Source organism: Ictalurus punctatus, chromosome 15, assembly GCF_001660625.3.
Source record: "Ictalurus punctatus breed USDA103 chromosome 15, Coco_2.0, whole genome shotgun sequence".
NCBI classification, from domain to species: Eukaryota; Metazoa; Chordata; class Actinopteri; order Siluriformes; family Ictaluridae; genus Ictalurus; species Ictalurus punctatus.
The window spans coordinates 19,009,826-19,023,869 of NC_030430.2; the positions used below are offsets into that span (position 1 = coordinate 19,009,826).

General features: G+C 40.6%; 1 protein-coding gene across 11 annotated transcripts in view; it reads left to right on the forward strand.

Moving 5' to 3' along the window:
* The window catches only part of camta1a (calmodulin binding transcription activator 1a), a 439,144-nt gene that overhangs the window by 383,679 nt on the left and 41,421 nt on the right, over positions 1 to 14,044 (forward strand). For 9 of the 11 annotated variants that reach the window (XM_017488154.3, XM_053686534.1, XM_047160515.2 and 6 more), the window contains 2 exons: positions 8,072 to 8,212; positions 8,784 to 11,032. In XM_017488154.3, the coding sequence (XP_017343643.3) occupies positions 8,072 to 8,212; positions 8,784 to 11,032 (2,390 nt within the window). The remainder of the gene's footprint in view (positions 1 to 8,071; positions 8,213 to 8,783; positions 11,033 to 14,044) is intronic. The other 2 variants (XM_053686531.1, XM_053686535.1) reach the window with 1 other exon arrangement.

Genomic DNA, 14,044 nt, shown 5'->3' on the forward strand with positions numbered 1-14,044 from the left:
GAGCTGATGGTTCGGTTCCAACCCAGAGAACACTCAGCTTTAAAGACGTACAATTACAAAGCTTTTAGAAAATAAAAGATGTTTTCTAGGCCTAGCGCCGAGTGCATGCTCTAAGACATGCCACCGTTTCCGAGTCTAGGTGCGCCGCTCGTCTGGGCCTCCTCTCTTGTATGGCTAACTCAGTGAGCATGCACTGGCTTCCCGGCATTCAGTGGAGGAGGGCAGCAGTGTTATTGATTGATGCGAGTGTGTAGGAGGAAGAGTGTCTGACTCACCAGAAATCCTTCACACATATGTTTCCCACTGGAGTCTCCTTATAGAGAATGCACAGGATGTTCGCTGGTACATGTGGGTGTTTGTAAAAAAAAAAAAAAGAAAGAAAGAAAAAAAAGAAAAGTGGTCTAGGTCATAGAGTGGATCTGGGGACACATCTTTAATTAGGGAAGAGCAGGAACAGCAGCCGTATGATGGTGTTTGCCTGGCATCTTGTAAGGTCACGTCTCTGTGCCTGACGAGCTGCACGGATCGTTTGAACTAGGTAATGTTCAATGTAATGAATATATGAATCCACCTCTTTGCTGTCAGCACTTTTGGAGGCAGCTGTGTGAATGCAGACGGCATTCTAATCGCATGCGCGTGTTGCCATCACCTTCTGTGGCAATCAATTAAATGCCCTCCCCTTGACATTAGGACACAATAAACAAACTTGTTTATTACACCTGCTGTCTGATCTGCATTCAACAATTTGCAGCAATGCATTACGTCATTAACTTTCTAAAGAGTGTGTACAGTGGTGGACGGTTGGAACATCTCATATCAGCCATGCTACTCTGCGAGTCCAATGACAGGGCTACTGTCTCTGTCCCTGGTGTCAGATGACCAGAAGAAACACAGCTGAAGAACAACAATACCACCTAGTGGTAACTCTGAGGGTGTGCAGCATCCTGTCAAGCCTGGATGATTTCCAGCAGATAAATTTTACACTGTATTTTCCTTGCATAATTCATGTGCACATTATACATCAGGCCTACAATCATAACATGTTCCCCTGAGTGGCCTGTATGTTACACAAACAGCTTCCATTCATAAAGGAGGAATGGAATATCTAAGCATCCCCATAATTCTTTCTTTCTCAGTCCTCAGAGGAAGCCTGCTTATAAGTTTAAGTTTACCATTTTATTAATCCCGCAAGGGGCAATTACAGTAGGGCGTAAAAACAATACATAACAAACTTATTTCAGACATAAAACATAACACAACCAAATTAAAACACATAAACCAATCAGTAGATTCATAAAACAGTCACATATCACGTATTACAACATGCTTCAAATTCTGTCACTCATAAAGACCTGTAAATAATATAAAGCACAGTAAAGAGTCCTTTAAAAATTTCAGATTACAAAGATGGATGGCCTCTGGCACAAAAGTAAACATATAGCGGTTGGTCAGACACTAAATACTTCTAAGCTGCCTACATGAAGGCGTTATCTCAAAGTGCATATTCAAGGGGTGCGTGTGATCGCTCATAATACTCCTTATCACTTGGTGCTCATCAAACTCTGTTAAACTCCATAGTGGCACGCCGATGACTTTATTTCTGAACAGGTCCTAACTATATTTTGCAAGCAGTTCTTTAGAGAAAGTGATGACAACCAGCATAAAAATGAACAACTCAAAATACTCTCAATAAAGGTGCTATAAAAGGTTTTCAGTATAGATTTCTGTACGCAAAAGGAGTTCAATTTCCTTAGAACATAATTTCTTTGGTGAGCCTTCTTAATAATGGCCTCTGTGTGCTGCTGAAACTTTAAGGTAGTATCAAAAAATAGTTCCAAGATATTTGTACTCCTTTACTCTATCAACTGCATTATCATGAATGTACACTGGTTGCACATTGGAAGCATTTTTTCTAAAATCAATCACCATTTTTTGTTTGTTTTAGTAATATTTAGTTGCAACTCCGCTCCATCTCACCCTGTAATAAACTCATCAAGTGCCTGACTATCATCACACTCTGAACCTGATAGCAGGGATAGGAAAACTGCATCATCCGGGTATTTAATAACATGACAATTATCCTGATAACTCCGGCACTCGTTTGTATAAATCATGAAAAGAGTCGATGACGGTACACAACCCTGTGGAGATCCAATAGACGTATAAAGTGTGTCTGAAAAAACTTCGTTCATCTTGACCCTCTGCTGCCTACCTATTAAAAAATCGAAGATCCATGAAACCAGCCCATGACTGACATTAAATTCATCTACGAGTTTCTTTGCTAAAATAATCGGATCCGGTGTATTCAACGTTGAGGAGAAATCAACAAACAGTCCAGCGAAGTTGCGCCCACTCGCCAAGTGTTGATGAAGAGTGTTCAGGACGAAGAGTTTTGCATCATCCACACGTCTCTTAGCGCAATAAGCAAACTGTAATGGATCTAACTTCTCACCGTGACCGTCATAAGCTGTCACTTAACCTCTCTTTCCAAGGCTTTCATAACTAATGAAGTTAATGCAATAGACCGGTAGTCATTAAAAGAGTGACAAGTCAAGAGAGAAGAGGAATAGGTACTACAACAAAGGTTTTCCATAACTGAGGAACTGAGGAGCCTGATCCAATGAAGCTTGAACAATGAGTGAAACACCACACCGAGCTGCTCCGCACAGTGATGAAGGGTTTACCACAAATGCCATCCGGTCCGGGGGCTTTGTTAAAAGGTATAGCTTTCAGCTGTTTAGTCACATTAGGGAGGTACAATTTCAGAGAGGCAGGGGGGCTCCATGTTTGTTTAAAACCTTCAAGAACAATGCTTAGATCATGCTTCTCAAAGCGTGTAAAAGAAATAACAAGTTCAAATCATTAGCTAGGGAATTAACATTGCCTTTCTTATTTAGTACTATCCACTGCTTAGGTGTATTTAGATCTTCCATGTTCTTAATTCCATACCAGACAGCCCTCATATCACCTCGGAGAAATTGTCCTTCAATTTTATTTCTGTAGTTTAGTTTGGCACATCTGATTGCTCTTTTAACCTCTTTATTTATCTTTTTTTTTCTTCAATGGTCCCTAATAGGAATACCCTTTTTTCATATTAAGAATAGTTTTAAGCTAAGTTACCCATGGTTTGTTGTTAGGAAACACAGTAAGACTTTTGGTAGGTATAATAGCTTCAACACAAAAGGTGATGTAGTCAGAAACCACAAGAACCTGTTCATTCAAATCATAACTTTCATTCAAAAACAAGTCCCAGTCCCGAGCGGAGGTAGGAGTATCGACTTATAGGCACCTTGGATCGGACCGTGACACTTGTCCAGAGTCCTGCTGGCCCGAGTTGCACATAAAACATACTGATAATGTCTTTTTAAAAACGTTGTCCAAATGACATTGATTAAAATCACCTAAAATAAATTTAGGAGAATCTGGAGATGTGGCGTCCAATTTGTGCAGAGTGTTCATCAACACATCTGTTGCTAGATCCAGTTTAGCACGAGGGTGAATGTACACAACAAGAAAGTAGAGGGAACTCACGTGGTAGGTAGAACGGGTGGGTAGAAAGGACAAGCATTTCAATCAGGTTGTTACACAAGCTCTCCTTAGCGTACACACACACTCCACCTCCATGTCTTTTTCCAGTAGCGTCTGTCCAGTCGTACGGGTCCAAGAAATCCATTTAGCCACAAACTATCATCCGTCACAGAGTCATCCATCCACGTTTCAGTCAACACTAACGTGCACGTTCCTGTACTCATTTAGGAGAGCCAGATTCCCTTGCAACTCATCCGTCTTATGGCAGAGTGAGCGAACGCTGCTCAGTATAATATTGGGCAGCGGGGTGAATCTCTTTCAGCTTACGCTTTACTCCTCCATGCTTACCCCATTTCCTTTTAGTCCTACTCTCCGAAGACCAGGCTTTGTTAGGATTCTGAAGTATATCCACAATACTGTAGGAACTTCACCATAACTCATCATAATCCAATTCAGGGATGTCCCATGTAGGGTCAACAGAACGATCATCGGGGCGGCTGTGACTCAGGTGGTACAGCGGGTTGTCCACTAATCGTAGGGTTGGCGGTTCGATTCCCGGCCCACGTGACTCCACATACCAAAGTGTCCTTGGGCAAGACACTGAACCCCAAGTTGCTCCCGATGGCAAGTTAGCACCTTACATGGCAGCTCTGCTACCAGTGGTGTGTGAGTGTGTGTGTGAATGGGTGAATGAGAACCAGTGTAAAGCGCTTTATAAGTGCAGACCATTTACCATTTGTTCCCTAGAAATACTAAGATTCTTATGTGCCTCAATTAAGTTAGGATATCAAATAGTCTTACTTGAGTTCTGCATTTCTATGTGTAATAATTTATTGTTAATAAATTTAGTTCAAATTTAGTTTATCTGTCCTTTCCTCTCATTATCTTTACGAAAACACATACGTGCGAGTAATGTGGTCATATTTAATGCTAGGCTCTTACAATAAGTGCTGTCTAAGTAGGATTATATGTCACAAGCAGCCCAGCTTGACTCACATCATCCAGCTAATGCAATCAGTTAACCAACAACCATGCCTGATGCTCATCCCAATTTCTGTAAACACCCTGAAGCTGTGAAGCGGCAGTACTGCCCGCTGCTCTTCTGTGCTGCATGCTCTAACGTCTAATTTTGATTTATATATCCTGAAGATTAAAGTGACTGTATTGTGAGAAACAGCTTCCTCCTATAACACTTTACAGCAACACTGAGAAAATGTTAATTCTATCCCTAGTGCAGTTTCATCCATTTTTAACAGTAGCAAAAATGCTTCTGATATTTACACCAACCACTCAGAATTACTTTTTGTATATTACATGAGAGATGCATTAACATAATTACTGTGATTGGCCCACTACGGTAATCAAGTGAGACACAGGCTACATCCCAAACCACACACTATTGTCCTGAATAGTAGTCTGCTAGATGAAGTAACAGATGGCAGCACACGATTGTGTATGGAAGTATGCAATACTCACAGGTGCACCTGTTTCCAAGAAGACAGAACTATCCATAATCGTCCTCCAACTGCTCTCTCATTGTAAACTGGAAAGGCAGAAAAAGGCAGCCTTCAAGTGTTTTTATTAAGAAAGCATATATATTTTATTAAGAATACACACCACGCACACACACAGGTGGGGACACATGTATATGTATATACATATATATATATATATATATATATATATATATATATATATATATATATATATATATATATATATATATATATATATATATATATATATATATATATATATATATATATATATATATATATATATATATATATACTATTATTTTTTTAAGTAAATGTTTCAGACACACTGGGGGTGTAATGCAATACCACTATCTCTTTCGGTATTTGTTTAGTGCTGTATCTGTATTTGGATACAAAATTGACATGAGCATGGCCTGTATTTTATTTTTCATTGTTTTAATTCAAAATGAACCCTACAACTATGCCCCCGAAACACTGGAAACCACTGAGAAAAAACACCAGAGGTGGAACAGCAGATGGCAGCACTGTCAGTATAGTCTGGATTCTGGCTCCTCAACCTCAACTACATCACTCCAGTTCATAATTGGTTTCCATTAGAGATGTGTGTGAGGTTGCTTTTATAGACTGTTTTTAGATTGTAGTTATTATTTTTGTTTGTTCATGTCAGCAGTATTTTCCGGATGAATTTACTTGGTTCTATTTCGCAAAATATAAACAAGCTAGCATGGATGAACATGAAGATGTGGTATTTCTTTGTCCCACAAGCTTCATATCTCTGATTGATCATCAATAGTGCACCTCCTATTCATTTTTGTATTTGTATCTATTTAGAACGCATTATCAGTTCATTCTGAATAATGTATTCATATTACTAGTAGACAATGAGGAACAACATAACATCGCTGAAGAAGACCTACTGTAAAGTTCCTTTAAAAGGCTGCCATGCCAAGTCATGTGATCAGGTGGGGATTGATTGAATGTTTTGGCATGAGCTAAGTAAGAGGAACAATGATGCCCTGGTTATATATCACTGTCATTCTCCCTAATTCAGCAGGGGCTTACTTCACATGTGAAGGAGTACACATGCCAATGTTTTTATGTGTTGAAAAGATAGAAACATAGATTACATCTGACCGTGGAAAGCGTTGCACAGTCTTTGCAATACCATCCAAATCATGATTCATTGTTTAGCAGAGACTACAGACCTGCATATGTCTGAACTCTTGCTGTTTCTAACTCGAGCTGCCTCAGTGCTTCCTCTGGCCTCTCTTTGAAGCCTCGCTTAGTTCACCGTATTTGTTTGGAAGTTTACGCCATAGTGGGTGTAATGTGTTATGGCATGTTGCAGGGTTTTTCTGTCCAAGCGCGGAGCTCTTTGGGGCACAGCCACTTGCTGTGTGTGTGACAGTTGCTGTGCTTTCTTTTCGTGCTTATTCATACAGCAGCATACTTTTATCTCTCTGTATCTGTATGCCTCTGTTGTTTTCTGACTCCCGCACTCTCCACCCCTCTGTGACTTCACCCCGCTTTACGAGAGGTGGAGGAAGAAAGCCAAGCTCATGTTTAGGGGCTGCCAAAATGTTTGATATTCTAAATCTGCTGTGCTCCAGAAATATCTGGGGTTTTTTTTGTTTGAGAGCAGGATACAGCACTACAGCAGGAGTATTAAGAGTACACACTTGACTGTTGCACTCTTTAAAAAAGGTTCCTCAGCGGGTTTTTTGGATGGTTCTCTTTACAACTGCTTCTTCACATTAATTAAAACTAAGCTAACGAGTTTACCGTTACCTCAGGATGGAAGCTAGCGTAGTTTAATTAAAACACTTCTGAGGGATAAATTAGACTTTTCACTAACCTCATATATATCTCAATCTAAATTATATCTCAAAATCATTTTTTAGATGCATATTTAGATTTATTTAAATTATTGTTGTTAAAAAGATATTAAAACTACACGTATGGGTCAGGCTTCTGTCATCCACTATTGTTTTGCTGCAATGACTTCTGGGAGTACTAGCAGTTCGTGCGCTCGGGTCTGCATCCGATTAATCCTTATGATCCTATCAAGAACACATCCAGGTAATTTCATGCATCCCCGGTACGTGCGTTCTTGAGTATTGGAATGTAACTTCAGCGGTGGATGATGACGAACAGTAGAACAAGTACACAACGACTGTTGTTTTACATATGCACACTAATATTTTGTTTATTTATTAGAGCTATGTTTATTTTTGTACTTGAACTTTCCACTCACAGAATGTATTTGATTAAAATTGAAGTTTGAAGTTCACATTTATAGTCCTTTTTTTTTAGATTTGGATTAAACCCATTAAACTCAGGATTAGTGTTAAAATTTCTGATGAACGATGAGATCAAAACTATTCAATGTAAATAAATATTAACCTCATATTAGTACTAGGTCTGACATCATATTAAGGTAGCGTTCACTGTACACTCTTAGGGAACAAGGTTCCATCTACAACACAACCCTAAAGGGCTCTATGTTCAACCCTGCAACAGAGGGTTTCCCTTTCAGACAAGGGAGAGGTCAAAAACAGTAAGTACACAGAACTTGACAAGAAGGAACTGGAACAAGAAAAACTATGGCTCAGTAACAATCCATTACAATGATGAGAATGTGCAACTAGACAAAGGCATAGTAAGGTAGAAATAGACAAGCTAATCAAGGATTGAACTCAAAGCATCTGGACATGATCGGGAAAACACAGTAATGACAGAACGATGTCAAAACGAAGGCACGTCAGTGTACAAAAAAAAAGGACATGGCAAGAAATGAAAAACAGAACATGGGCAGTGCCTGGCGGAGAGGAGGAACTTGTGACAATAAACCTCTATATAAGTTCTCTCCTATGTGTTTCTAAAATAGTTTTTAAAATACTCTATAACCAATTGATCAAATTGGTGGATAGTATTGGTCGTAGGATGTAGTGTTAGACTTATGTTAGACCTAGAGAGGGATGACATAGGTTTGGCAGGTGCACTGTACACCAGGTGACAACTGTGTCTCCTCTCTTCCTTGGTAGTTCATGGCATCAAGTGGACTTGCAGCAATGGGAACAGCAGCTCTGGTTTCTCAGTGGAGCAGCTGGTGCAGCAGATACTGGACAGCCATCAGACCAAGCCTCCACCTCGGACTCACAACTGCCTCTGCACAGGCACGCTTGGTAAGGGACAGAAGGGAGACACAGAGATAGGCCAAGAGAGAAAGATAGGTATAGACAGAAGAAGTGGTAGGAACACCATGGTAGCACGGAAATCTGCAGGATAGAGGTACTTTGCACAGGTACATTACATGCTTATTGTTCTGGTTGAGTATATTATAATGATTTACAGAATGCCTTATAATCATGACACCACTAGAGGACCTCGTTCTCAGTAGCGACAGGGGCTAAATTATTTCATTGAGCTATTAGAAAGGTTAGATATTATTCCTGTTATTTACTGTCAAGCTACATGCACACAAACATTTATATCTAACATTATAGTGGAGTACATTTTATTTTGAATGAAGGCTGTATGATCATTTATTCACATTGTTTTTGATCAACTGAATATGCAACAACGTGGCACAAAACATTAGCATTTAATGTTTGATTTGATCTGTATTGTCTGAGGAACTCCATTAAGAGCTCTCATTCTTATTCACGATAGACACTGAACATACTCCTCTGTTGTCGCACTGGGAAGATTGTCTTTCTAAGTGTTTTGGCCTTGTTATTTCCATGTCTCTGTCAGGTGCTGGGAGCAGCGTGCACCACAAGTGTAACAGTGCTAAACACCGTATCATCTCTCCTAAAGTGGACCCTCGCACTGGGACCTACAGCAGCGGTCACTCTGAGCTGCAAAACAGTGATGTGTCAGAAGGCAAAACAGAACACAGCCATGCCGGGGGAAAAGCAGGCACAGGGGCCACAGGAGGGGGCACGTCACGGGAAAAACGCAATGGAAAAGTGCATAAGCCTGTACTACTGCAGCAGAATAGCACTGAGGTCTCATCTACCAACCAGGTGGAAGTTCCAGATACAACCCAGAGCTCACCTGTGTCCATTAGCAGTGGCCTAAACTCAGACCCTGATATGGCCGACAGCCCCGCTGTTACAGGGATGAGTCACGTGGCCTCAGTAATGAGCAGCCTATCTCAGAGCGTCTTCATGTCAGAGGTACCAGGCGATCCGGTCTACAGCATGTCCCCCACAGGAGGTGCTAATGCTCACCTCATGGGCCCTGACGCCACATCTCATGGACTGGTGCTTGCTGTAGCCTCTGACAGTCATAAGTTTGCCTTTCCAGGCAGTGGGGGCACAGAGGCAGGCACACCAGGAGCCGCAGACGGACTCGCCATGCTCTCTGCAGCTGGAGTCTCTGAGGAGCTCGTCCTCTCAAGCAGCCTGGATTCGAGCAACATCAAGCTACCAGAGACCGCCATGAACTTTGACCCAGACTGCTTCTTGAATAACCCGAAGCAGGGCCAAACTTATGGGGGTAGTGGGCTGAAGCAAGAGAATGGCTCTTCAGGTACCTCCTCCTCCGTGGCCAGCACCAACGGCCTGCAGCACTCTCCACAAATGTCCAACTCCAACTTCAGCTTCAATGCAGAGATCATCAAGAACATCAAGACTGAGGACACCTCCTTTGAACAGCAACTGGCCAAGGAAAGCGGCTACCAGATGGGGACAGTAGTAAGCTGTAGTGTAGCCAATGGTTCAGGCTCACAGAACTCGCTAACGTTAACCCCAGCAGGCTCACTACTGCCTTCTGGAGGAGGACTGAGTCCCAGCACCACCCTGGAACAAATGGATTTCAGTGCCATTGATGCAAAACCTGACTTCTCCTCCAGTACATCAGTGGGTTATGACCAGGCAATGACCAACACTCATCTGGCCCATCAAAGCCACTCGCCCAGTTTCTTCCTTCAAGACACACCACAGTCAGCCCAAAACCTGCAAGGCAGGCAAAATTCAGGCCAGAAGAGCCATTTGCTGGAGCACAACTCCCATGACAGGGCCTATATGGGCTTACAGGTTGTCAAAACAGACTCACCTGGTACCAACGGCCATCTCCACCACCACCATGGCCACCAGAGTCAGCACAGACCCAATTGCAATGGAAGTTCAGCCACAGAGAACCAAGGGCAGAGTGGATCTCTTCAACTACTACAATATCCCGGAGGCTTCTCCAGCCTTGGGACAGAGCATGAGGATGTGGTCGGTCATGATCAGGCTGGTAGTACAGCTTCCAGTCAGGCCAGTAGTGCTGACACCAGATCAGATGGCTTAATCAAGCCTGGGGATCACCTGCAGACCTGCGCAGGAGGCAACACAGAGGGTGGAGGAACAGAGCACTATATGCAGCAAAGTTCTGATAATGGAGTAAGCAATGAAGCTGTGGCTCTCAGGAATGGTAATTCCAGCGACAGCACTAATGGCCAGCAGCAGCTGCAGCCTATTCTTCAGGGGGCTGGGCTGGTACAGGGGCTCTACAATACAGTGGGGACCCACCAGGGTCTAAGTGGAGCTGGATCTGGTAGTACTGGAGGCACCGGCATGGAAATCAGCCTGGATCACTTTGACATCTCCTTCGGCAACCAGTTCTCTGACCTCATCAATGACTTCATTTCAGTGGATGGAGGAGTCACTGCTGTGGGCTCTGGTGGGGCACTGTATGCCCACCAGCTGGTTGCACCACCTGGCTCAGATGGGCAGGCAGCCTCAGGAGTAAACCAGCAGCAGGGCCAGGGGGATGGGAACAACAGAGCAACAGGATACAGCACTTCTGATCTCTGCCTCCAGCCTTGCTGCAGTCCCCAGGGTCTAGGTGGTGGAACGGCTGGTGCAGGGGCCTCTGGGGACACAGGCTCGCTTTCCTACATGCATGTAGCTGATGTTGTGTCAGCAGCAGTGGCGCAGGGCACACTGGGTATGCTGCAGGCCACAGGGAGGCTCTTTATGGTGACTGACTACTCTCCAGAATGGTCCTATCCAGAGGTGAGTTAATTTGACTAAGTGAAACTGACATTTGATTGACATTTGCTGACATTTATTTAACAGTTTGTATGTACATTTATTTAAAGAATGTACAATACTAGATGAATTATAAGCAGCATGAAAACCATCCTCTACCTCTCACTGCACAATTCTTCTAAGGAGTTAGCCTGGTCTGCCAGGATTCTATGTTTCTGCTACAAATAGGCAAGCGTTGAATCTCAATGAGTGGTAGGTCTGGGTGGATAGTAGTAGGATGGATGGTTAATTTTTCAGCACACATGTCGAACTGACGAATCACATTGCAAGGAAAAACCTTAGAACAGAAGCAACTTAAAAAGCAGGTTTGATCATTGATGTACACATGTCAAGTGATATAGGTACCCAGGACTAGTGAGTACAGAACAATATTCACAACAGAAAATTACCACAGACCAGACATTCATTGCTGTTATCATGTTGTGTTCATTTGTTAACCTATGCCCTCAAATTGCTGAAAGAAAAACATAGTTTCAGACTGGTGTAAACCACTCATTACTGTTTAGTAGGAAGTTTCTCTGCTAGGGGGCGCTATTATCCTTATATGGTAATCTTGTGAAAGAGGAATCTAGCACAACCCTGCACAAATATATGGTTATTTGGATGAAAAATATAATTGCAAATTGTGTGATGTAAAAGGGCCTAAACAAACTTTAAACAAATACATGCCACATCTAATTTTGCTGCCATTTCTATAAAACAATAGTTGGGTTTTTTGTTTTGTTTTGTTTTGTTTTTTTTACTTTGATGTTAACAACATTCACTTGGTCAAAGTAGCTTTACAATAAAGGCATTCACTGAGCTACTCACTTACAGTATGTCTATGGATTGTAGAAGCTGACTAAATTCTATGAATATAAATTTTGAATTATTTACTCATCATATTAAATAAAATGTATTCCTTTGGTGTATTTAATAAACAGTACATTTTTGCCACGTTTTTTTTATTTTTATTTTAAACAAGTGGGTGGAAAGGTTTACCTTTAAAATATATCATTTGAAATGATGGGTTATGATTTAAAATTTTGGGATTTTTTTTTTTTTTTTTTTTTTTTACTTCACAAAAACTCAACAATAGTAATTTTATGTAAATTAGGAGAAAGGTGAAGTATCCAGGGTTACCAGGGAAAAGTTAAGGCGTTCATAGTGGTGAAACCAATAAAACAAAATGACATTCATGCAAATGATAAATAAAAAAATAAGCATTTGTATCAACCAAGCAGCAAAAATTATTTAAAACCCTCATTAATCAAATGCCTTCATCCTGAGAGTTTTAATCTCAACATGTTTTTAAATACAGAACAACTTCCACATTTCAACAAAATTGTTTAATATAGAAATTTCCAGGTTAATTTCCCAATTTTGATCTATTATTTCTTCTGCTGTGTCACAAAATCTCTCCTTGTTTAGAACATTAAGCAGCTATTGCATTATAAAACCACAAGAGGGAAGAATTCTCTCTGAAATGTTGAACCTATCTACCAATGTTAGACTCACATTCTTCCACTTGATGGCAGCAAACCATTCCGTGTAAAACTTTGATGCTGTAACAACATCTCTTTCTAAAACGACTAATTTAGTAGTTATACAGCAATGGGGGTAAATTTATGCTTTATTATTTATGCGATCAAATGTAATGCAAGGAACAATTGATGACATGCCATTGAATTATTAGAAAATATAGCACACCCTGAGGTGGTAATGCCGTCACAACGCGAAGCGAGATGACCGTTACACCTCGGGGTGTGCATTATTGGTAATAATTCAACGGAGTCAATTATTCCGCTTATATCACAGTTACCACATCTCAAGACATTGTTCAGATGTTTTATTTCAAGATACTTGTCAGGTTTTTGTCCTTAAAATGCTCTTTTGTGTGGAACTAATTTATTACGCATCCCATCTCAAGCCTACGTTGCTAATTTCGAAATGTGATTTTAGAGCTAACGGAGGCGTGAGCTGTTGATCTGCATTTATTGGAGAGAGTTCACAGTTTGCTTCATGCTGATAATATAAACATAGAACAAATAAATAAATAAATATTGATAACCCTGCTTGTTCACATGGTTTTTCGTTTGTTTGTTTTTTATTACCGCATGAAAAAAACAACAAATAAATAATTAATAATTAATCACATGTGCGCTCTCACGCTCTTTCTTTTGCTTGCGGTCTTTCCAATAACTGCATATCAATGGCTCATGCCTCCGCTTCGCCGATATATATATTTCTGGAAAATCTAAATTTTCTGTCATTTTGTTTGTAGTTAGCTCTGTGTGCTGTGGTTGGACATTAGGCTAACATTTCCGTTATTTCAGTTCACTTGGCGAAGTGATATGAAACTGTAATGCGGTCAAGACCTGACTGGAACTACTTAAGCTGTGCATTTACAGAAAAAGAATTGCACACCACAGAAGCCAATCAGAATTGAGAATTCAACAGCGTTGTGGTATAATTGTAAATATTTTTGCATTTTGCGTAATTGAATAATTTAGGTACATTTCAGATCAATTTGGTAAATGAACACATTTAAGAGGAGTTGTTGATGCGTTATTAGTCTGCTAAACTGATTATTTGGTCTGGCCCACTTGACATTGGACTAAGTGTAACGTGGCCTGTTATCTAAAATGACTTTTAAATGCCTGGTGTAGATATAGAATATATTGACAAAGTGGAATCAATATGTGTAACTAATATTTGGATATGTTAATAAAGCATTATCTAATATGTATAACCATCATTTAGAATTGTTACTTAGAGGCATAATCTAAAACCATAAACCATAAAACACGTTTTATTAAGTTACATTCTAAGTGTGTACTGAATTAGAAGACTTCTATGTTTTACTGCACAGCAGGCATAGTCTAAAGCTATAAAACACTTTTTTTTATCAAGTTCCATTCTAAGTGTGTAAATTGAGTTAGAAGAACCTTGTGTTTTGTCTAAACCTTACTCTATGGCAATAAATTAGCAATTAGA